The sequence below is a fragment of the Argopecten irradians genome, chromosome 2 (assembly GCF_041381155.1).
Source record: "Argopecten irradians isolate NY chromosome 2, Ai_NY, whole genome shotgun sequence".
In the NCBI taxonomy this organism is placed as follows: domain Eukaryota; kingdom Metazoa; phylum Mollusca; class Bivalvia; order Pectinida; family Pectinidae; genus Argopecten; species Argopecten irradians.
In genome coordinates, this window is record NC_091135.1 from 71,469,145 (window position 1) to 71,492,397 (window position 23,253).

Consider the following 23,253-nt stretch of genomic DNA (forward strand, 5'->3'; position numbering starts at 1 on the left):
GTATAATGCCAATGGTACCCATTAAGGACATCACGTTAGACGTCACTTTGTAGAATGTTTTAATGCCTATGGTACCCATTTAGACGTCACTTTGGAGAATGTTTTAATGCCTATGGTACGCATTTAGAACGCACTCTTGCAGAATGATTTATTAATGCCTATTGTACCTCATTTAGACGTCACTTTGTAGAATGTTTTAATGCCTATGGTACCCATTTAGACGTCACTTTGTAGAATGTTTTAATGCCTATGGTACCCATTTAGACGTCCACCTTTGTAGATAGGAATGTTTTAATGCCTATGGTACCCACGTTTTAGACGTCATGCCTATGGGTACCCTTTGTAGAATGTTTTGTAATGCCTATGGTACCCATTTAGACGTCACTTTGTAGAATGTTTTAATGCCTATGGTACCCATTTAGACGTCACTTTGGAGAATGTTTTAATGCCTATGGTACCCATTTAGACGTCACTTTGTAGAATGTTTTAATGCCTATGGTACCCATTTAGACGTCACTTTGTAGAATGTTTTAATGCCTATGGTACCCATTTAGACGTCACTTTGTAGAATGTTTTAATGCCTATGGTACCCATTTAGACGTCACTTTAGTGAGAATTGTTTTAATGCACTATGGTACCCATTTTAGACGTCACTTTGGAGAATGTTTTAATGCCTATGGTACCCATTTTAGACGTCACTTTGTAGAATGTTTTAATGCCTATGGTACCCCACTTAGACGTCACTTTGTAGAATGTTTTAATGCCTATGCCTAGTCGTCACTTTGGAGGTACCCATTTAGACGTCACTTTGGAGAATTGTTTTAATGCCTATGTACCCATTGGAAAAGACGTCACCTTTGTAGCAATGTTTTAATGCATAATGGTACCCCACTCTGTTTATAGATACGTCACTTTGTAGAATGTTTTAATGCCTATGGTACCCATTTGGTTAGTCTAACGTCACTGAAGAACCTTTGTACACTAATGATTGTTTTAATGCCTATCAGGTACCCATTTAACAAGTAACACATTCACTGTAATTTTGGTCAAATTATGTGCATTTTAACTGCCTATGGATACGCATTTAGATACGTCATTTTTGTTAGAAATGGTATTTTAATGCCTATGGACCCATTTAGACACGATTTTCACTCACTATGTAGACAATGTTTTAATGCCTATAGGAACCCCATTTAGACTCCTCACAAAGTTTTGGGGGGGGTCGTAGAATCGGGTTTTAAATGCCCTTATGGTAACCCATTTAGAGTCGTCACTTGGAGAATGTTTTAATGCCTATGGTACAGTGTCTAGATTTACGGACGTCACATTGTAGAAAGTTTTTTAAATTGATGCCTACTGGTAATTTAGACGTCACACTTTGGTGAATGTTTTAATGCCTATGGTAACCCATTTAGACGTCACTTCTGTAGAATGTTTTAATGCCTATGGTACACCATATTAGACGTCACTTTGGTGACAGAATGTTTTACCCTGTCTATGGAACCCATTAGTTGTCCCATCTGTAGACAGTTATAGTTTACCCATTGTACCTGGTATTAGACGTCACTCTGTAGAAGGTTTTACTGCCTATGGTACCCCATTAGACGTCACTTTGGTAGACTGTTTAGTTTATGCCTATGGTACCTGGTATTAGTCATCCCACTCTGGTAGAACAGTTCTAGTTGACCCTGTCCTACCCATATTAGTTGTCCACCTCTTCGGTGACAGTTCCAGGTTTACCCTGTTCCTGGTATTAGTCGTCCACTCTGGAGGTCAGTTTAGTTTACCCGTTCTGGTATTAGTCTTTTGTATCCCATCTCGGTGGTGACAGTTCTTTAAGGGTTTTACCCTGTCTGGTATTAGTCAGTCTCCACTCTGTTTACAGTTTAGTTTACCACGTCCCTGGTATTTGTGTTCCACGCTCTGGTGGACAGTTCTAGTTTATACCCTGTCTGGTATTAGTTGTCCCACTTGGTGGACAGTTCTAGATTTACCCTGTCCTGGTATTAGTAGTCCATCTGGTGACAGTTTCTTAGTTTACCCTGTCCTGGTTTTAGGTTGGTCCCATCTGGTGACAGTTCTAGTTTACCCTGTCCTGGTATTAGCTTGGCTGTCCCATTGGTGGACAGTTCTAGTTTGCCACTGTCCTGGTATTAGTCGTCCACCTCTGGTGACAAAGTTCTAGTTTTACCCTGTCCTGGTTTATTAAGCTCGTCAACTTCTGGTGACCAGTTCTATGTTTACCCGTGTCCTGGTATTAGGTTGTCCCATCTGGTGACAGTTCTAGTTTCACCCTTGTCTGGTATTAGTTGTCCCATCCTGGTGACAGTTCTAGTTTGCCCTGTCCTGGGTATGAGTCGTTCACTCTTGTTGACAGTTCTAGTTTACCCTGTGTCGTAGGTATTAGTCGTCACTGTTTAAGGTGGACAGTTCCTTGTATTTACCTTGTAGTGCGGAAATTAGTCGTAATTAGTCGTACATTCTGGTTGACAGTGTGACAGTTCTCTAGTATTACCCTTTGTACCCGCGGGTATTAGTTGTCCCTGTCGCCTTTCGCCAGGGTCGACTGTTTCTAGTTTTCCCTGTCTAGGTTATTAGTTGCTCCACTCTGGTGATAGTTCAGATGTTTACCATGGGCTGGTTCTTAGTCGTTCATTGAGTGTTCAGTTCTACGTTGTCCCTACTCCTTGGTGACAGTTGTCCACAGTAGTTGACTAGTGCATGTTTTACACATCTGTTCTGGTATGAATAGTCAATAATATAGTGACCGTCCGCTGGTTTGATAGACAGCCCTCGGGTACGTTCTCGGTTTTACCCTTGTCCAGAGGATTAGTTGTTCGTATTCACTTTATTAGGTTTAATTAGTCGTCCCATCTGGGTGTCATGTTCTCGTTTACCCCTCGCCTGTCCTTGCGTTATTTGTAGTCCACTCTGGACGGACAGGCTTAGTTTACCTTGTCCTGGTAATTTGTAGTCACTCTGTTGACAGTCCCTAGTTTACCCTGTCCTGGTATGGTATTAGTTTGTTCACTCTGGATAGACAGTTCCTAGTTTTTCCCTGTCCTGTTAATATAGTCGTCCACATCATGGTTTGACTGTTACTAGCTCTTTCCCATGTCCTGGGTATGTTGTCCGTTCCAATCTGGTGACAGTTATTCAGTTTACCCTGTCCTGGTTTTTAGTTGTCCTACTATAGGTGGAATGTTATACGTTTACCTCTGTAATCGGTATTTGCTTGTTCCCATCTGGTGATCCACGTGTACGTGTTTACCCTGTGGTCATGGGTTTTAGTTGTCTCCACGTTGGGACTGTTCTAGTTTACCCTGTTCCTGGGTATTAGTTGTCCACTCTGGTGACAGTTCTAGTATTACCCTTGTCCTGGTATTAGTTGTCCACTCTGGTGGATACAGTATCTAGTTTACCCTGTCCCTGGTATTTAGTCGTTCACTCTGTTGACAGTTCTAGTTTACCTGTCGTGGTATTCTTGTCGTCACTCTGGTGATAGTTTCTAGTTTACCCTGTCCTTAGGTATTAGTTGTCCACTCTGGTGACCGTTCCAGTTTACCCTGTTCTGGTATTAGTGTCCACTCTGGTGACGTTCTAGTTTACACTGTCCAGGTATTTGTTGTCCCACTCTGGTGACAGGTTCTAGGTTACCTGTCCTGGTATTAGTCGGTCACACTCTGGTAGGACAGTTCTAGGTTTACCTGTTCCTTGGTTTTTAGTTGATCCACTCTGGTGACAGTTCTATTTATTCCCTGTCCTGGTATTTGTCTGATCCCCATCTGGTGTTACAGTTCTAATTTCACCCTGTCCCTTGGTATTTAGTCGTTCCACTTAGGTGTTACTCAGTTCTAGTTTACTCATTGTCCCTGGGTTTTAGTGTCTTCCACTCTGGTGAAAGTTCTAGTTTACCCTGTCATGGTATTAGTTGTCCACTCTGGTGCCAGTTCTTGTTTTACCCTGTCCTGGTAATAGGTTGTCACCATCTGGGTGACAGGTTCTAGTTTACACCTGTCCTGGTATTAGTCGTTCACTATCCGGTTAACAGGCCTCTAGTTTTTCCCCTGTCCTAGGTATTAGTTGTACACTCAGGTGACAGTTCTAGTTTACCCTGTCCCTGGGTCTATCCTGTTTGATCCACTCTGGAGACAGTTCTAGTTTACCCTGTCCTGGTTTTAGTCGTTTCCCTCTGGTGACAGTTCTAGTTTACCCTGTCCTGGTATTAGTGTCCACTCTGGTGACAGTTCTAGTTTACCCTGTCCTGGTATTAGTTGTCCACTCTGGTGACAGTTCTAGTTTACCCTGTCCTGGTATTAGTTGTCCACTCTGGTGACAGTTCTAGTTTACCCTGTCCTGGTATTAGTTGTCCACTCTGGTGACAGTTCTAGTTTACCCTGTCCTGGTATTAGTTGTCCACTCTGGTGACAGTTCTAGTTTACCCTGTCCTGGTATTTGTTGTCCACTGGTGACAGTTCTAGTTTACCCTGTCCTGGTATTAGTCGTCCACTCTGGTGACAGTTCTAGTTTACCCTGTCCTGGTATTAGTCGTCCCATTTGGTGACAGTTCTAGTTTACCCTGTCCTGGTATTAGTCGTCCCATCTGGTGACAGTTCTAGTTTACCCTGTCCTGGTATTAGTCGTCCCATCTGGTGACAGCACTAGTTTACCCTGTCCTGGTATTAGTGTCCACTCTGGTGACAGTTCTAGTTCGTCCCTGTCTGGGTGACTCTGGTGACAGTTCTAGTTTACCCTGTCCTGGTATTCGTCGTCCACTCTGGTGACAGTTCTAGTTTACCCTGTCCTGGTATTAGTTGTCCACTCTGGCGACAGTTCTAGTTTACCCTGTCCTGGGATTAGTTTACCCTGTCCTGGTATTAGTCGTCCACTCTGGTGACAGTTCTAGTTTACCCTGTCCTGGTATTAGTCGTCCACTCTGGTGACAGTTCTAGTTTACCCTGTCCTGGTATTAGTCGTCCACTCTGGTGACAGTTCTAGTTTACCCTGTCCTGGTATTAGTCGTCCACTCTGGTGACAGTTCTAGTTTACCCTGTCCTGGTATTAGTTGTCCACTCTGGTGACAGTTCTAGTTTACCCTGTCCTGGTATTAGTTGTCCACTCTGGTGACAGTTCTAGTTTACCCTGTCCTGGTATTAGTTGTCCCATCTGGTGACAGTTCTAGTTTACCCTGTCCTGGTATTAGTCGTCCACTCTGGTGACAGTTCTAGTTTACCCTGTTGTGGTATTAGTCGTCCACTCTGGTGACAGTTCTAGTTTACCCTGTCCTGGTATTAGTCGTCCACTCTGGTGACAGTTCTAGTTTACCCTGTCCTGGTATTAGTCGTCCACTCTGGTGACAGTTCTAGTTTACCCTGTCCTGGTATTAGTCGTCCACTCTGGTGACAGTTCTAGTTTACCCTGTCCTGGTATTAGTCGTCCACTCTGGTGACAGTTCTAGTTTATCTCCCTAACACTAAATAGATCACCAACAACAACCCCCCCACCCCCAAACCCAAAACTCATAAAAACCCCTCCACCCCCAAAACCAATACCCCCTCTACAAACTCCCCACCACCCTACTCTAACCCACCCCCTCCGCAACCATACCATTACCTGCTACCCGTACCTCCCAACCCCCCCCACATGTTAACTTAAGTTAATTTGATCCTAGCTTAATGAAACTTTGCATATAGACTAACATTGAAAATATCTCGAACAAGTTTTAAAATAAGCTTGATTTGACTCTAACTTATTTACAGAGTTATTGCCCTTTGCAATAATAATTATTGAACCTTGTGAACACGGTAATGTGAGTAAATATACACCAAGCTTAATGAAACTTTGTATGTAGATCTATTAAATGTATGTTCCTATTTTGTGAACAAAAGGCATCAGTTGGCTAGTAAATGACACAACTAATTTGTATCAAATATCAGGTGACCGTTAAGGCCCATGGGCCTCTTGTGCAAAATAAGATCACTGTTACCTACTTTTTGACAGTAATGAAGTCACTCCGACTTAGTTTTAAGAAAAGTTCAAAGAACAATGAAAATTGAAAACTGGTATGTAAAACTAGGTCACTAGAAACTTGACAAAGACAATGAAAATTTATATTTGGGACTACAATGCATGCAGAACTTTGTAGAAAAGGCTTACAGAGCAATGAAAATTGACATCGGAGATCTACAATGCATGCAGAACTTTTTAGAAAATGGCTCACAGACTAATGAAAATTGAGATCTGGGATATACAATGCATGCAGAACTTTTTAGAAAAGTCTTACAGAGCAATGAAAATTTAAAATGGGATGAACAAAAGAAATTTATTAAAGGTTATATCTTTCGTTGTAGAACAATAATTAACTGAACAGGTGAACATTTAGGCATATAGGCCTTTGACTTGTTGGTGAAAATGTTAAATGTCAAGATTCGTGCATTATATATGTCTTTTGTTTAGGCTATGGCCCAACAACAAGAAGAAGTGGAAAAGTTGAGATTGTCGACTGTAGAGGAGACAGATTGCCATGACGACCAACAAGACTATCAACGTGGTACCTGGACAAGAAAGTGTGACTTCCTTCTGTCTATCGTCGGCTACTCTGTCGGCGTGTCAAACATCTGGAGATTCCCCTATCTCTGTATGAGGAATGGAGGAGGTAGGGTTATACTTCAGGTCATTCAAGGTCATCTCAAGGTCATGTTATGTCCATGACCACTTTATATTTTTCATTTAGTGTTGGAATATAACTATGTTTACATATTTTTGCACCCATTGATTATGTAAACATTCATGATGTATTATCTTCAGTCAAATAAAAAAGTACTGCTATTTGACTTTAGGGTAAAACGGTGTTGATGTAATGAAATTTTAGCTCATCGAAATTGCAAACTTGCCGATATTTGAAGAAGTTTTTAAGTCAGTGAATCAATGATCTCTGAGAAAATAAAGATAAATACGAAATGTCATAAATATAATGATGAGTTGTACTTTATTTAGTTTTCTATTTTGATTATGCGCTCGTTTACATCTACATAAAGATGTCTATGATCTATATGTTGTTGTTTTCCTTTTAGGTGCGTTTCTGATTCCATTCTTCTTCTTCCTCATCTTCTGTGGGATTCCATTGTTCTTCATGGAACTATGTCTTGGTCAGTTTTCTGGGGTCAGCTCCCTGTTTGTCTGGTCACTCTGTCCACTTTTCAAAGGTCAGTGTGTTTTCTTTGTCTGGTTTTGTTATCTTTATAAGATACATGATAGTTTTACTACAGTAACTATTAATGAGATGTAATAATCTTTCAGATATATTTTCAACACATAAGTACAAATTCTACATAATATGTGTTATAAGGTATCATGTTGTATAAACAAATTTGACAATACAACTAATATTACAAGCTATTTTAGTGTTTCCCACAGGAAAAAAAAGGGCATGGTGCTGGGTTATGAAAAGGGCACCTTGACCGCGATAAATAACCATCAGAGGGGCACAAAGGTTATATCGACAACTTCGAATTCCAATACAAGGGGAAATCTTTAAAACTGTCTTGTTGTTTATTTAATTCTGGTTCAACTTAATATCATTTAAATGCTTTAAACTCTCTGAGTTGCTAAGTAATATCAGGACATCTATTTAATTATTCTGAGTGAAAAAAATGATTTTGAAAATTCAATCTGCAGATCATATGATCATGACTATAATTGATTCACAATAAAGATCTAAATTTCATTTATATTAATCAAAAGAATGGGAAAATTCAAAATGTATTCCTTTATTTCAATCCAATTACCTTTATTTTAATATATATCTTTTTTAAATATTAAAAATACTGTATTGATTTGAATAAGATAACATGTTTCATAATAATGGACTTACAAGCACTAAATTAAGAAAATACAGATAAGTGTTAGAGTAGTAGTATGCAAAATATTTCAATTTAATCTGATAGAGAAAAAAGTTGATTTCTTTTTAATTTGATTTATTTTAATTACTTTTGCTATTAATAATTTTATTATTATTAAGATATCTTTTCTAAAAATAAATTCACACCGAAATTCTAAAAAAAAATAATACCGTTTTCATTTTTAAAAACGTGAATATTAGTAAAATCCTGAAATTCAATACCTCCGGATCTACTATTACAATAAACCCAAAATGGCGGCCATTACGAATGCAAATCTTTTGACATCCATCCGATATAGATAGGCCTATTAAACATTAAAAATGTGAGTAAATCATTTACAGTTGGAAGCAGTATTTGTTTTTGAAGTAATGCTCACTAGCTGTAGTCATAAAACTTATTGAAAGGCCAGCTGATTGTTTTCTAGGCTGCCGATCGGCTGCTTGACTTCAGCTTACGTGAAAGTGACACCACAAACCAAGGTGGAAAAAGCCCAAGGCTGCTAATTAGGGCCACTGGGGTGTTGGTCAGGGGGTAAGGGAGTGGTCACACTTCTTTTGTTTACTTAATTATCAAGCCACTACCTGGTATTTTGGTAGTTTAGTAGAAGTGTACTGGGGACAAACAGGGCATGGCGTTAGGTCATAGGGGCATGGCGTCAGGTAAAAAGGGCACGGCGCGGCGCCATGCTAATCGGGGCTGTGGGAAACACTATATTTAGCCCACCATCATCAGATGGTGGGCTATTCAAATCGCCTTTCGTCCGTGGTCTTTCATCCGTCCGTCCTTTTGTATGTCCGTTAACAATTTTTGTTACCGCTATTTCTCAGAAAGTACTGAAGAGATCTTTCTCAAATTTCATATGTAGGTTCCCCTAGGACCCTAGTTGTGCATATTGCATTTTGGGACTGATCGGCAAAAAGATTGCTGACAGGCCACCATCTTGGATTTTGAAAATTGAAGCTTGAAAAGATCCATCTGTCAATTGTTAGACATAGATCAATCTATAGTGGGCGCCAAGATCCCTCTGGGATCTCTTGTTATTTTTAAAGTTTGTTACTGCTATTTTTGAGAAAGTACTTAAGCGATCTGCCTCAAATTTTATGATGAAGTATATATGTAGTCAAAGTTTGAAAAGCAGAGAAAAGATCCGTCTTTCCATCGTCAGATCATTCTTTGGTGGGCGCCAAGATCCCTTTGGGATATCTTGTTTGTACATACAGTGTATAATTATATCATGTTCAATTGCAAATCAGATTTAAAAATCATTTAAAGATGCTCCACCGCCGACAGAGCATAAATGATATTCATTACTTGAGCAATAATTGGTGTTCAATCGTGTGTATGTATGTCTAATGAACACAAAAATAGTATATATATTTTTATTTTGCCTTTTGTGCATGCGCAATCAGTACTTCATTCCATATAGAATATAGTGCGTCGGAATTTTTTCGGGATGCAATTAATTATTTTTCATATTTTTAACTTGTCGTAGAATTAGAAACTCAAACTTTTTAATGATGGTAATGGTGTAAAGTAAGTAGTTTTTGTAACTGAAGAAAAATACTATATCATCTGCTCCTGTTTTTGATAGTGAAAAAATACTATTTGTCGGAGGTGGAGCATCTTTAATGTTTAAAATGTTTAAATTCAGTTAAAATTAGTTGTTTGTAAAAGTAAATGTAAATGAAAATACATATATGAAGTCTGACTTTTAATTTATGGTGGAGGGGATGTGTATTATACTGGAATCTGGTTGTCCGTCTGTCTGTCAGTAGACAAAATTTTGTCCTGAAAATTCCTCATAAACTAATTGTCAGATTTTGATAAAATTTGGTACACAGAACCCTGACATAATTGGGAATGGAGTAAACTATATAGGGTTCTTCAATGTCCCCTATTAATGAAGTTATTACTAAATTTGTGCAGCGGAGGAGGGGTATTAGTATTCAGCTCTGGCAACAGTTCTAGTTTAATTGGCTATAATTGTCTGTGTTACAGGTTTTAATTGCCTGTGTTGTGATTTTAATTGACTGTTTACAGGTTTAGGCTACCTGATGGTCATTGTATCCTTTCTCATGTCATGGTATTACATCATGGTGCTAGTCTGGGTCATATACTACCTGGTTAATTCCTTCTACGACCCTCTGCCCTGGTCAGTCTGTACCAATCCCTGGAATACACCTTTTTGTATCGAGGAACGAGGTCAGATGAACACAAACAGAACCATCCAAAACAACTGGACATCATTGGAGACCAATTCTTCTGAGTTTATGGTATCAAATTTTACATTTAATGCATCAGTGGCCAACTTCACACCAGTGACAGCAGCCAAGGAATTCTGGCAGTAAGTTCAATCAGGAAATAATAGTGGTGACGTTTTTATGATGTCAAACAAAATTTGAAACACAAAACCACTCAGTATCCTGTTTCTCTATTAAAGCCACATACCCTAAAATCTTGATAATAAGCCATGGCTATTCTTTCATGGTAGGAAATCCGAGATTTATATTCCAACAAATAACTGTACGAAGAAACTAGTTCTACAATTTTTAATGATATGAAGTACATGAAGTATGCAATATCTCAACGTGTAATCAATTACGTTCATGAATATTACTATACGTAAGATGAAATTAATGTTACACATACGCAATACACTAAAACTACATTATAATCAAACATAGATCAAATCGCTCATTCTTACTTACTCTCATGCACACATAATTATCCTAATTAGCAACATATCTTAAAACAACTAATAATATTGGCAAAAGGGGCAGACTCAGCTTACTATAACCAGATATTATTTACCTCTCGACTCGGTGTAGCATGATTGAGTGTATGCTTATGAATACTTGTATGTGTATAAGCCAGCTACAAGAGCCGGACGAGAGGTGAACAATATGACCTGTTCAATTCTATAACCCCCAACTCGGTGTAGGCGAGAACTACAAGAGCCGGGAGAGGGTTAGAACAAGAACGTACTATATGCTTATGCTAAACCTTCAACTCGGTGTGCAGCAGTACTACAAGAGCCGGAAGAGGGTACCTGTGATAGCTAGGTGATGTACCTCACCTCGGTGTAGTTGTACACAAGAGCTGGAAGAAGGATATTGCAACGATTTTGTATCTTCAACTCGGTGTAACTGTGGAGTACAAGAGCCGGAAGAAGATCTTGGTATGATTAAAATGATAGAATATAACAATTTTGGGGTACAGGAATTAAGAATTCAAATGACTACACTTGAATAATTAATGAGTGATTGCCATAACTCAGATTATGATTGAAGAGAGTAAGCTGAGTGCCCCAAAATTAACAGAGTAGAGATTGCCGTAATAATATATATGTATGTATATATAAGTAAATTGGAAAAATCACGTTGCTCGTAATCAATACATAATACTAGTACTAAAGAGTATATATTTGAATTACCACTTACTGTACTAAAAATATTATCATACATTTGCTCTCTTACATAACTTGAATTGAGACATTGATTGTTATCTTGCATAACCTGCATGAGGCAAATTGTTAACCTGATATGATAGTCCAGCGGATTCGTGAAAAAATTGTGCACATTTTGATAAAAGCATTACACTTGGCACAAATATTCTTAAGCATATAGGAAACAAAATAAGAACCCGGGCCACGTCAGATTTTTTCTAAATATAGAAATGGCGGCCATTTTCCAAGATGGCCGCCAATTTATAAGAAAAATCAATATATCTCCAATATATGACTATTTTTTTTTGGACTATGACATATTGAGTGGTATTTTTACTGAAGTGTTTCAGCAATTTTAATTAGATCATAAATTGATGATTTTAATCCCCTTAAATTGACTTATGGCATTATAAAAGACATTTTCAAAGATGGCCGCCAATTTATAAGAAAAATCAAAATATCTGCTATATATGACTTTTTTTGTTGGACTTTGACATATTTAGTGGTATTTTTACTGAAGCATTTCAGCAATTTGAAATAGATAATAAAATTATGCTTTTAATCCCAATAAGTTGACTTATGGCATTATAATAGACATTTTCCAAGATGGCCGCCGATTTATAAAGAATAAGGAAACATCATTATATCTTCTATAATTGAGAATATGTGTGTTTTACCTTGACACATTTTGTATAAATTTTACTGATGGACATATGCATTTATTTAAGTACAAAAATTATACTTTTATTCGTCTTAGGTTGGCATGGCAGTCTTTAATAGACATTTTCCAAGATGGCCACTAGTTTATAAAAAAATAATCTGAAATTTTTATGTATAGATATACTAAAGGTTCAAAGAAGTAATATCAACAGGATTTTCCAGATGACACGGAATCTTATCAAGCATAAGTCTGTAGGATACGAATTACTTCAAAGGGTAAATATGGGACAAATACTAAAGGTTAATATCCAAAACTTAGGAATAGATATTTGCAAAACTTCGGAAGTGAGATTTTCATGAATGATATGAATATATTTCAATCTTTTAACTAGCCTCCCGAGGAGGGGAAGGGGGGTATCTGTAACATCTGACATTGATTTCTACATTAACATTATAAGTGATGTAATGGGTAGGAACAATCATTTTAAGGATGTGAATTTTGATAACTTCAAGAAGCCCAATGGATCGAAGTTACCAGGTTAAAGTTTTGTTGCATGTTGTGAAATGCTACATGCATTATCTAAACAATTGATTTCCACACAGATATTGGATTATAAGTATTGATTTTGGTATGGGCAAATATTTAAGGTAAAAAGTAGAACTTTCATAATTTCAAGATGCTCATGGGGCCAATCTGTACTCACCAACTGACATTGATTTCTGCATTGGTATAGGGTCTTAGGATTACATTATATGTTGTTCTTAATATTGGCAATCATTTTAGGGATAAAACATATTATTTTTAGAATTTCACGAGCAAAACTGTACATGTAATGCGTGATTTGACTTTTTAAAGTCTTCAAAGGCTCAGCATTGTACTGATCTCTGAGCCCCTCTTGCCACCACATTTTAAAAGTTATTCTTTCAAGACTTTGAAGCCTCTGTCAAAGTTATCTAATGGAGGGTGTACCCATCACGTTTTTGTCTGTCTGTTGTCCCAGCAATATCCCACATGAAACGCAACTTACTATGTGTTTAAGGTAAATGTATCAGGAAGTCTCCATATATAAACTTTATTTATTTTACATCGATTGACAAACAAGTTATACAACTTATGTAAATCACTATCGATGGCCCGGATGTAAGCGTGAGAGGAGTCTTATTGTGGGAGGAAACCGGAGTGCCCGGAGAAAACCCACGTGATCGGGCAGGAGACCCCTAACCTTTTCACGTCCGTGCCGGGGATCGAACCCCGGCCGGCTAGGTGAAAGGCGAGCGGCTTAACCACTACACCACCCGATCACCCAAGTCTCCATCGATCGAACCTTCTAGATTAACATTTGGATTTTCTGAGCTAGCAGTTTTTCTATATAAGCAGATTTAACCACTATAAATATCTTTTAAACCAATATGCAATTATTACAAGCTGTTCAATTAGAGCCATCTTTGGCTCTATAGCTTTTAATTTTAACTCACAAAATACTGAGGGTGTGGCCAAAGTTCTACCACACTCCCCATTCAATGGTAATTTTTCGGAACAACGGACCTTGACAATGGTTTATGCTGGAAGAAGTTTAAAATATCCCTCTTTACAAAATGTCATCCATAATTCTTGTATTGAATGACATCAGTTTTGTTCTTCGATAAAGCATCCTTGTGTCTGCCTCATCACCATTGTTCGGTGTTTGATGCTTCAAAATGATACAAAGGGATGGGAAACCATTTCTGATAGTCGGTGAAGTGCCTGTTTTTGGAAACTGCGGTATACTCATGTTGTGTCTTCTTGTATAGTGGAATTCTTGTCCCTTTTATAATTCTTTATCACTGAAGCATGCAGCCAAATACACCAAAAAACAGGCCCCACCTGGTCACCGCATACTGACAACGAGCGAACCAGTCATCCCACTCACTGTTTGTCTCGGCCAGGGGATAGAACCCATAGCCTACCTCATAGGGGCGGGCGCTAAACAGAAGGCCAAAAGGCGGTGTCAAGCGAGACGTTAGGAAGAAAAAAGATAAGATCCTAAATTGAGTCGCCTTTTACGGTCGTGCAATAGGGGCAGCAGGTACAATTCTAGCGCCCTACCTGCAGGGCCATGTCTGCGTCGTCGTATGTACTGAAAGTACTTATAATAATTCCTTTGGTAAGAAGCTCCACCACTGATAAGGTACCTAAACCTTCTTTGTGTTCCTATTTGGAACTGGTATCTGGTATCCACCTTTGATCCCTCTGCCGATACATCTTACCATTATGAAATACCTACAGGACGTTGGAAACCTCCGCCTTCTATCTTATTTTATTTTGGGACAAAGATGGTAAAATTTTGTAAAAAAAAGTTGTAATTTTTCTCCAGTAATAAGTCATTTTCTGAGAAGGGTATGCTGTCTGTACCAATATATTCCAATGCTTGCATGGACTCGATCATTGGGCCTTCACTATATCTTGTTTAAAATACAAGACAATTGTTCAGTTCTGAAAATGGATTATCCATACCACAGATCACATCTACGAGTGCCTTGACATCTCATCGGTAGAAAAGCTGAGAATGTGTTGTCTTGTCGTCGGATTTTTTTTATCTTTTTCAGTTTTTAAATTAATATACATATTCCTATAATTCAGCTACTGCCTTTCCCTTAAGGTAATGTTATAACTACTAGGTATTTGTAATGAGCCTGAAAAATGAATATAGCATATAATTGCCTTTGTTATGTCTTCACTCTAAATTTCCTTGTCTAAGATTTTCTTTACTGAAATATGCTGCCAAAGACCCATTAAAGTGCAAATGGGCAAACCAGTCGTCCCATTCACTTTATGCTGTGTGCTAAGCAAGAGCAGAAATATTATTTTTATTGACAATGGTGGAATCTTCCAATTACACCAATATGTCGCATGAATAAAGAAAAATCAGTAAATAATGTAATCTTTAGAAATTATGCAACATAAGTTTGGAAGTTTGATTCCTAAAGTAATCAAGGAAAATAATCATCACATGTTCTTATGATATGAAAGGTTGCATTACTTATCTACATAGTAGGTAGTGTAAGCTTTTTTATTTCACTTAGGAGGGCAATGCGCAGAGAATAACTTTTTGATAATGAGTCTGCCTTCAAAGCAGAAACAACACTTGCCTAAATAATGACATATTATAATAGATAAATGCATTTAAAAAATCAAATTGAATTATAGTAAGAATTGAAAGCTAATATGAATTAGATTAATTATTCAGATATCATAAATGAGATATGATACTCCTGTAATAAGTAATATGTGGGCCGGCCATATTGGAAAATGGCCACCATGACGTCATAGGCTATTTTTGGAAAATGACCCAGGTCCTAATAAGTTTCCTTTGTTTGTATTCTTGATGTCAAATCAAATTAATTATAATTAAATCTTTAAATAAATTTTGATAACTATAACTTGATGCTGTTGGAATATACAGTAATAAGTGTGGCGGCCATATAAGATTAGCAAAATAGGAGTGTGGCAGCCATATTGAAAAATGGCTGATATGACGTCATATGCTATTTTTGGAAATGGCCTAGATTCTGGAAAAAAATGTTTGTTTGTATTCTTGATGTCTAATCAAATTAAAATATTTAAATGTTAAATTGATTTTGATAACTATGACATGATGCTGTTGGAATGTACAGTAATAAGTTATATGTGTGGCGGCCATATTTGAAAATGGCCGCCATGACTTCATAGGTGATTTTTGGAAATGGCCCGGGTCCTAAAAAGTTTCCTTTGGTTGTGTTCTTGATATGTGCCAAGTTTCATGCTTTTATCAAAAAGTGCACAATTTGACCAAATTTCTGCATGAATCCGCTGGACTATGATGATTGGTTATCTATATAACCTTAGAAAGTGATTTCTGCGCATGTTGAATCTTAGACACAGGTGTTCTTATGTAACGACAGTAGGCATCAGATGACCATCTGACCATCTGCTTAAGGTTTTAATCATATGGTCTTCCATGTGAACTTGTGCTGCTGTAGTGGCTGCACCTATTCTAAACGAGTGACCATTGTACATGGCAGGATTAATACCATTACATTCTAGAACATGTCTAAATTTACTGATAAACAGACTTCGAGTAAAGATTTGACCTTGTTCACTAATGAACAGGGGTTCAGAGGCAGCTGGATGAGATTCTAATCTATGTTTCAAATATTTACAACAATTTTGGTATGGAAAAATTGAATTGCCTGTGGTGAACAGTTTAATCCTGATACCCTGTCGAAAGGGGTCAGTCTTAGAATGCTTAAGTGTAAGTAAAGCACAATCAGTAGATAGAGTCAAGTCACTGACACACAGGTCTGAATTAGGATCAAATCTACTTTTCATTGTAAATTCATCGCAACGCAAAAAACTAAAGAAAGCAATAGTACAGGCTGTTTCTAACATGAGGTCTGTAGGTTGTTTACGTAAGTATTCACACACTTGTTTCAAAACACTAAAAGTTACTGGATATCTAGTAATCGGTTTTCTAACTTGCATACGTTTAACTCCGTTTTAAGATAGCATGTAAACGTGGAAGCTCTGATGCACTGGGATGAGAAATGTTCTTTTCTAAACAGCAGAAACGGATCCCGCACAAATACAGTTTAATGGTTGCATAAGAAAGATGAAACACCGAAGCAATGTGCAACGAACCGTAGCAGCAGATCTTCAGATACAGGGAACACATGAGATGAGCACAAGGTCTGCACTATGCCTGTCAACAACAAGAACCTCAGGTAGATGTTGAAACCTGTGGTATAAGTCTGTCTGGTGCTAGACGCAATTGCTGCTGTCCAGAAACTATTCACAACCGAGTCGAGCTCCAAATCACCTTGTCTGGTGGGGGGACCTGGCAGGGTAGAGGGTTGGCCTGGGGAGCTAGTCGATGGAACCTCTGGATCTGTAACCGAGACAACGAATCAGCTATGAGGTTTAGTCGACCAGGTACATGCTTCGATAAGACAGTGAAATTGTTAGTAGCCGCACATAAAGTTAACCGTCTAACAAGTGGCATGATATGTTGGGCTTTCGACCGTCCCTTCTGAATTATCAACACCGTAGCTGTATTATCACACATAAAAAGTATACGTTGACCAACCCACATGTGACCCAATAGCATTGCAGACACTACGATGGGATACAGTTCTTTGAATGCAATGGAAATGTTACTGTTAAGGAATTTTTTTTCAAATATTCTTGACGATCCCCATGGTTCCGAAAACCACTGTCCCTGAAAGTGACCACCATAGCCTAAGCTACATGAAGCATCTGTGAACAGTAGCATGTCGTCGGCGGCTGTTACTTCTGTATTGTAAAACACTGATAGACCATTCCAATGGGAGAGAAAATGAAGCCACATCAAAATATCCTCCATACATTCATTGTTCAATTTGACATGATGATGAAGAGCTTGTACTTTAGTAGACAGTGTGATAAGATGCGATACAAAACTCCTCCCAGGCAAGATGTCCTAGTAATTGCAACAGTTCTCTCTTTGTACATGTAGATTTCTCAAGGAAAGATTGAAGAAACTGTGTAATTCTCTCCAATTTATCTTTAGGAAGTCTTGACTCCATCTTGTCAGAATCCAGCACAATCCCTAAATATTCCATGACAGTACTTGGGCCAGAAGTCTTATGTTTAGCTATGGGGATACCTAGACTGCTGAATAGTTCTAGTAGTTTATCCATATTTGTGTCACGTAATCCTGGTTGTTCGAAAGTAATAAAGTCATCCAGCAAATGTAAAATGTGTGTAATGCCGTAAACATGCTGAGCAATCCAACACACTGCCTGTGATAGATTGTCAAAAATCCTAGGTCTAGACCTGCATCCAAATGCTAGCTTGTTATAAAAGTAATACAAGCCATTCCAACGAATGCAAAACAAGTGTCATGGTGATGGTAAAATAGGGATAATTTTGAAAGCATCAGATATGTCGGTCACATTGTTGTACCTATCCCTAATTGTTGTATTATCTGTATGACGTCATCGATTCTGACATATGAGAGCGAGCATGATTCTTTGTCAATGAGTTCATTTACACTAGGATGCTCACTGTTATTATCTGGTGCTGACAAATCAACAATAAGACCCGGCTTCCCAGAATACTTCCCGATAGCTACTCTTATTGGGCTGACTCTGTATTGTTCAAATGGGAGAGATGTAAAAGGGCCTTGTAAAAATCCTTTTGAAACTTCGGAGTGAATTAGTTTCATTTCAGAATATTTTATTGTAGTATTACAATTGGGATTGGGCAACAGGTACAATACATAAAATCCATCAATAGAAATAGCATCTCGTTAACAGAAATTACAAAATAATCTAGGAGAGTCTCATAAGCTTAAAATAAAGCATAAAAAATTATTGTCAGATAAGTATCACAATTTTTACAATATGTTAAAGATGCTCCACCACCAACAAGGAATAAATGAATTTCATTATTTGAGCAATAATTAGCATTTAATCATGTTAATATATATCTATTGAAGTAATTTACAATACATTTGGTGAATGTGTTCCATATAGGGCACAGTGGCATGGACATTTCTCGGGATGTAATAAATTATTTTATATTTTTATTTAGAAGTAGAAAAGAAGTTAAGACTTCCTGTAGAAAACATCAATTCGTTTGCTCATGTATTTGATGGAGAGGAGAGAAAACAGCATTCGTTGGTGGAAAAGCATATTTAATAAATGTTCACAATATCTTAATGAATAGAATTAAATGCTCTCAGTGTCAATGACATCTCATACGTCTGGTATCTCTAATGTATTCATGTACAATTTTCAATAGTTTATCATTTGAATTAAAATTTAAAATAATGGCGATTATATCCATAGACGTAAGTATCGATAGAATGAGGAATGTTTATATCTAGTGCAAGAATAGAATTACACAAGCGAGTTCTTTGATTATTATAGAGAGGGCAATAAAGGAAATAATGATAGGAATCTTCAATTGGAAAACCACACAGGCAGGCAGGACTGTCGGTTAAATGAGAATTAAATAAATCAGAGTTTAGATTACTAGCGGAATTTCTTAAATGGCACAATGTAATATTTGTTTGCCTCTCGCCAGAATATTTAAATGCTTCCGAACATATTGGAAAATTATCGGTAATACCAGATTGTAAACATTCCTTTTTTATTGCACGTATGGATGACATAGAGGGAAACGGACAGGACGGAGAGTTCCATTCTGTCATTAAAGACGGAAAAAAGCTATTATTGTATATTTGAGTTCTGGAGGTTGGAATATTAAACAATCTAGTATGGCGAAAAGTATAGGCAGTACTGGTGTTAATGAATTGTTGTAGTCGGTCTTTTATATGGTTGGGACAGTTATTGTTGAAGATATTATAAAAAGTGATATTTTGATGAAGATGTCTTCTCTTAATGAGAGGTACAATACCAATTTCATTATATAATATATTATGACTAGTCCCCTTTCTTAAACCTGTAATTACACATATTGCTTCAAGCTGGATTGACTCCAAGAGGTCACATTCTGCCTGGGTACAATTTGACCACATGATACTAGCATATTCAAGAATTGGTCGGATAAAAGAAGTATATACAGTTGTTAAAGACTTTCTATCTATTTTGTATTTTAACATTCTGAGTATATTTATCTTTTTATATGCTTTTTCATAAATGGAATTGACGTGATTCGACCAATTAGCCATAGAATTAAAGAAGAGACCAAGATGTTTGTGGTTAGTTACATTCACTATTGTACGGTTATTAAAGACCAGGTCAGGATGTAAAGCCTGGGAGTCAGTCCGCCTTGAAAATAGAAGAGCTACTGTTTTATCTGGATTAAAAGCAATTCCCCAAGCGTTTGCCCACAAAGTGATTTTTCTAAGATCAGAATTTAAGATATTTGCAGATTCATGTCCGTCTCCCTGTATAAGTGTATATAATGATGTGTCATCAGCAAATAGTTTTATGTTAGAATTTAAATTTTCACTAATATCATTTATGTATAAAAGAAAGAGATAGGGACCTAACACTGAACCTTGTGGTACACCTGCCTGAATGGTTTTCCAAGAAGATCTGAATCCATCAACGACCACTCTCTGCACCCTATTACATAAGTACGATGAAAACCACTTAATCATGTTTCCGCTAATACCATTTTTTTAAAATTTATATATAAGACCATCATGCCAAACGCGGTCAAATGCTTTACTAATATCACAGAAAACCATTCTTACTTCTTTACCCTTATCCATATGTTTAACAATTGTATCATATATATTCAATAATTGAAAAGTAGTTGAATCTTTAGGTAAAAACCCAGATTGATTTTTGGAAATAATATTATTCTCTGAAAGAAAATTAAACATGTATTTGAAAAAAATCTTTTCTAGTATTTTACTAAAAATAGAGGTTACAGAGATTGGTCGAAAATTTGATGGATCAGATCGTAGACCTTTGCCTTTATAAATTGGAGTGACATTGGAATGTTTCCATACATTTGGAAGAGTACCGGTAGAAATAGACTTGTTAAATATGATGTGTAGTGGTTTAATTAGCGAATTAGATACATTTTAATAAATTTGAGGGGAATAGTATCCGGGCCAGCTGGTTTATTAACGCTGAGGAGATGTAACTGGTCTTTAATGTGAATTAGTTTCTGTGTAATCTCTGCCTGTGTTAATGCTGACTGAAGATTATTACACACTTTAGTAGGGAGAGTTTCACACGCGACTAATGTGTCAAAACCATTTTCTAAACCTCCACACAGGTATTCAACAAACGTGCGATCGGGGTGTCTTTCAAGATCTTTCCTAAGCTAATGAACCTTCACCAGTGTAAAAACTTTTTTCTCCATTGTGTTTAGTCATTGATTTCCTGTATTATTGGTGTGTTGTTTCTGTGGAGCTGAGGCTGGACGACACGAGTCGGCTCCATGACCTGGTGACTTACACTTAGTGCAGATGTGAGCATAATGACAGGATTCTCCACGTGAACACCTATTTGAATTATAGTTATTACACACTTCATTTCCATTTATTTTGACTTTCTGTCGGCCATACCGGTCTACTTCCTTCTGCTGCTGATTGTTACCATTTTGCTGAAAATGGTTTTGTTGCCATCTACCATTGTTGTAATTTTGAGGTTTCTTATAATTAAGGCTGTAGAGGGCAGAAAGGTGTGGTATGTGTAGTAACATTGCACAGCTGGCACACATTGACCTTAGTGTTAACCATGGCCAGTAGACTGTTGTCCTTGACTGACCAATCCACCGTGATGAGATTATCTCTTATGAGGCCGCCGCCCTAGCCGAAAATTGACAATGATAGTCATAAAAGCGCTGGCCATATACGTTGGCAATCTCGATTATATGGGCTTTGTATCTATCCAATTCATTCCTCCTGTTTGGGAATTTAGTACACTTAGTTCTCTTATATTTACCAAAAGCCGTAACGAATTCTCCAAGGGTCAAAGATTTTGTCAATCGTGGGTCTTCGATCTCGTTGAAAGTAATGTTTACATTATCTCCTTCCAGGTGTTTTTGGCACGTTTCGAAACGGGGAATTAATAGCGTCGCCAAATTCACGTCTTTCCCCTCCCAAATACGTTTTCTGATATTTTCTGGAATAATGTCAACATAGGGGATACATTCTGAGGGTACCCCGAATTCTGATATCGGTAAATGGTACCCACCTGATAGATTACCAGTAGGTCTGTTCCCTTGCATGCTCATGACAGTCTGTTGTTATGTTTGAACAGTTGTCACCATGCCCTGCATAACTGCCGTGGGCGCCGCCATGTTTGTTGTTGTTTGGCTGCGCGCATTAATCTGGCTAGGCACTGAATCGGTGCTGCGGTCCGCATGTGCCTGTTCACTCTGTTGTTGTGGTTGATTGTGTGATGTCGCCGCGCTCGAAGAAAGTTGTTGTTGTAAACTTTCACTGTTTTGTTGAACACTACTATCAGACGAACTGTTTGACTGTCTGGTCCTCGATCTTCTTGAAGCTGTAGTATTCAGAATATCTACGAAGCGATATGTTGTTAAATTACGACGTGGTGAAGATGGAGCAAACTCTCGCCGTCTTCCTAACATCTCCAAATAAAGTCCTTTCAGATTAGCTTTCGACATGGAAAGCAGTACGAAAATATCTAACTTGATTCTCAACTCATCTCTGAGTTTCTGTATAGTCCAATTAGCCGGATTGGAACTATCCCACGGCTCATTCCTTTGTGATGGTCGACTTCGTCGTGTCGCCATGTTCGGCTGTAAGTTGACAAGGCCTCACGTAAACTAAACGTGTTGCACTTAGGCCTACTCTGGGTACAAACGTTCAGAAAGGCACAGTGAATGTCAATGTCCTTACATAAAAGTTTTGGATGAATGGATAGTTGAATATTGTCCAAGAATATTATGAAATCACGAAACTCAAACACTCTGTAATGGCTACTGCTGCTGAAATTTGACCAACTGACCGTTCCTTATCTTATCCAATCATAGAGCAGTATCAGCCCCTGCTCTGTACATATAGGGTTGGCCCCGATACTGTATACTTTAATAGCCAACTCTTAAATGTGATGCTCAATACTGTCAAATTAAGCGCAGTTTCTATAACTTGATAAAGATAGATGTGTATTATTTGATGAAATATAAATATAGTTTATATACATAAACATTAAAGTGTACACGGAATGGTTTGGTATATAAGGCTTGATAAAAGCGTCATTGGATAAAATTTAGAATGCCGAAAGTACGAGTTTCATAGCGATTACGGTATTAGAGATAATGCGACTTTTCTCTAGAACACACCTGAAGCCTCAAGCCACTGACCCCGATTCAGGACCCCTGACCTGTGACGTCAGGAGGACAACGGGATCGACTCTACTCGCATAAGTTAGAGTGGCGATATTCGGTGTCTGCCATCTAATGTGAACCATCCGTTTGTAAAAATCGATTTTGAAGACACAAATACCTGTGTACATGTCCGATACCTATTTAATATTATCCTCAATCACAGTTATGAGTTTGGAATATGCATGGAAATAGGGATTTATACCATACATATATTGATGTACCTGTCGTAGATAAATGAACATCTCTGCGCGATTACTGCATAATTATACACAATAAAATGTACATAATAATCGATGTACGTTGTACATCCGCGGTGTTTGGGACCACATATACATGAATATTATATCAAGGACGTATATGTTCTTGATTATGTTACCCAAAACCCAACTCGGGTCGTCTAATGTCAACTG

General features: G+C 37.8%; 1 protein-coding gene and 1 pseudogene across 1 annotated transcript in view; one reads left to right on the forward strand and one right to left on the reverse strand.

The window, feature by feature from the left end:
• Positions 1-23,253, forward strand: part of LOC138312951 (sodium- and chloride-dependent creatine transporter 1-like) — a 106,111-nt gene that overhangs the window by 33,316 nt on the left and 49,542 nt on the right. Inside the window, exons 3-5 of the mRNA XM_069253656.1 lie at positions 6,457-6,655; positions 7,074-7,205; positions 9,942-10,245. Coding sequence (XP_069109757.1) covers positions 6,457-6,655; positions 7,074-7,205; positions 9,942-10,245 — 635 coding nt within the window. The remainder of the gene's footprint in view (positions 1-6,456; positions 6,656-7,073; positions 7,206-9,941; positions 10,246-23,253) is intronic.
• Positions 15,764-22,478, reverse strand: LOC138312957 (uncharacterized; annotated as a pseudogene).